Raw genomic sequence first — 2,781 nt, forward strand, 5'->3', positions numbered from 1 at the left:
TGAACTTTCATCCTACACCTTTTACAACTCTGAGCTTCTGTAAAACTTCTTCTGCCAGGAATCCATTGGGTTAGAGCACAGACTCGAGCCACACTGCCTGAGCTCAACAAATGGACTCCACTTCCCAGCAGCCTTGGAGTTAGTGCAGTCATAAAGTTTTCTTCATCTACCAAATGAGATTAATAGTACCTACCTCATAAGAGTTACTGTAAAGATTACGTTACTGTAAAGATTACGTTAAAAAATGTAAAGCACTCAAAATGTCTGGCACATAATAAGCTGATATTATTTACCAACTGGGAAACACCTATCATCCTGAGACCCACCCAGACCTAGCTCATTTTCCCAGTGGCACTGTCTCTGTCCTCCCATTGCTTGAGCCATGTTTCTATTGTGGTCCTTTTTATTGTGCTATAATAACCTATTCATATGTCTGTCTGCTCCATTAGATCTTGTAGGTCATGAAGGGCAGGACTGTCTTATTCATCTTTGTAGCTTTAGCACCCAGAATACAGTATTTCCTTAATAAACAATTTCCCAAGAAATCATCTTAGCCCAACTGGGATACCAGTGATTTCCAAACATGCTATGGAGCTTTTTGACCTTGTACCAAGCACATGCCTTTCCCAGCTTCTCTCTGCCATCCACTTGGTAAACCCATTCTATCATTTTTTCCACTTACACTTTTCATACTCAAAGCCCAAGAAGTGGTTGATATGTCACTTTTCCTTTGAAGTCATCTCTGACTCCTCCTCTTCCCAGTTATTTCTAGGTTTATATCCCTCTAGGATTTTATTAAATACCTGTCTTTATTAATTAGTTCTCTTAGATATCTTTTTTCTCTACTTGACTGATCTTTGAGAACCTGATGTGTAGCACCGTGCATGGCCCATGGTGAACCAAAGGCCCTCAATTCCAGCTGTGCAGCAGAATCATCCAGTTTCTTAAAAAGAGTCTTGTTCAATAGAGTTGGGGCAAAGTCCTAAATTACTCTACAACAGCTGTTGGGCAGCCGAGATTGAGAACTTCTGTAGCAGATAAGAAAACTTATGCTAAACACCTGTGTTCATTAAAGCAAAGACAGTAAAGATTCATTCCACTAAGCATGAACCAATTCTGAAGGTTCTTTCCACTTAAGAAACATAGGGACAGTATGGTGTTGTCCTCGCTGATGCTCTGATTCATTACTATAAAACTGATACACTTTAAAGGGTCTGTGGAAGGGCAGCAATTGTAGAAGAATGTGCTGGGCCTAACCAAGGTAATGGCACAGGTGAACAGAGACCAGGAGAAATAGCTTTATTTGGACTGAGAGTTAGAGAATGAAGGGAGGACTTGAGTTAGCATACTGAGCTAAGGAGTAGAGATTAAGTTCCAAAAATGGCAGTCAAAACTCATCAACAAATGGACTCCACTTCCCAGCAGCCTTGGAGTTAGTGCAATCATTAAAGGTCTGCTGGGAAATGGACCTGGCACTAAATCACCCAAGTGTGCAATAATTACCAAGAGAGGTACAGATCGATGTTTGCTTTCTTCCCATAATTAATTTTTCACCACACCTCCCCAACCACAAGTATTACAAAAGAAAGTACAAAATATCGTTCTATAGATCTTAGACTTGTCTTCAGCGTTTAGCTCAAAGGTCTCACTATTTTCAAAAAACATTTCTCTTGCAAAACTTATCAGCTAAAAGTTCTAACCGAGCAGTGAGGAGATAGCCTTTACTAACCCATGACAACCTTTTCCCATTTTCCCTATGCTGAACAGCAGAGTGAGGCTCAGATTAGGGGAGGGCAGGGTAGAAGGACACAAGGGTTAATTTCCCCCAGTGCAAGATGGCATCTGAAGCTTGATGGGAGAGTAGAACTGGAGAGACTTGAGGGAAGGGTCCAGGCCCTGTATTCAGTCAGAGTCACTGCTGGAAGAGGAAGAGGAGGAAGAATGCTGCAAGGGGAAAGGGGAAAGGAGATAGCATCAGATCCAAATGACCTTTGTTCACTCCATGAGACATTCTTTGGTGCCCTACCCCTCTACCCAAGTACTTAAGAAGGTCAGGAGCCTTGAACCAGACTGTCTCTTACACAGCAAAAGCAAGGATTTCCTTCAGCAGTGAATATACGGGAATGGATTAAACCATCCTAACTCGTTGTACAGAATTTAACATAATACATTTGGAGCAAGTCTCCAGCTTTCTTTACCAGAGCCAATGCCCAGACAAGGAATAAATTATAGGCACAAGCATAGTATAGTGCTAGGAAACAGCTGCTACCTTATAAATGCTTATTGTTTATCTGCATGGAAAGTTCCTATTGGCTATGAATCTAAGAAAAGTGAGTAGAAACAGCACGTGTGTGTACATCTATCACTACTTTTTCCTAAGCCTCAATTGGGACAAAGTGAGTAAGGAGGGAAAGAAGGCTGGGAGACTCCTAGTCAAAGTTCTTAACTTGCATACTCCCATCAACAACTGTCATTAAAAACATTTTTGAGACTCTCCAGGGTAATTTCTCCCCCATTCAATCTCACCTTTCCTTCTCCTCAGGTTTCTACCAAGGATCCAGAACCAGGAATTAGTGCCCAAAGCCAAAAGGCAAATAAATATGAGGCAAAAAAATGTAAACTGAGGCCTCAAGATCCAAGTTTGTTCCATCCTTGCAGAGTTGTCCTGACACCTACTTTTACCCTTGCTAATTAACACTCCTCTAGAACGAGGATACTTAGCCTTGGGGCTGAGCATGAAACTTAGGTTTTGTTTGAGGCTGAGAATCACACTGATTGCTC

At 41.5% G+C, this 2,781-nt stretch overlaps 1 protein-coding gene across 5 annotated transcripts in view; it reads right to left on the reverse strand.

Moving 5' to 3' along the window:
• Positions 1-1,283: 1,283 nt before the first annotated feature.
• PRR13 (proline rich 13) overlaps positions 1,284-2,781 on the reverse strand; it is a 4,820-nt gene continuing 3,322 nt past the window's right edge. For all 5 annotated transcript variants that reach the window (XM_006904523.3, XM_015588222.2, XM_006904525.3 and 2 more), the window contains exon 4: positions 1,284-1,944. In XM_006904523.3, coding sequence (XP_006904585.1) covers positions 1,903-1,944 — 42 coding nt within the window. In that variant the 3' untranslated portion in view covers positions 1,284-1,902. The remainder of the gene's footprint in view (positions 1,945-2,781) is intronic.

This window comes from Pteropus alecto, unplaced genomic scaffold (genome assembly GCF_000325575.1).
Source record: "Pteropus alecto unplaced genomic scaffold, ASM32557v1 scaffold220, whole genome shotgun sequence".
Classification (NCBI taxonomy): Eukaryota; Metazoa; Chordata; class Mammalia; order Chiroptera; family Pteropodidae; genus Pteropus; species Pteropus alecto.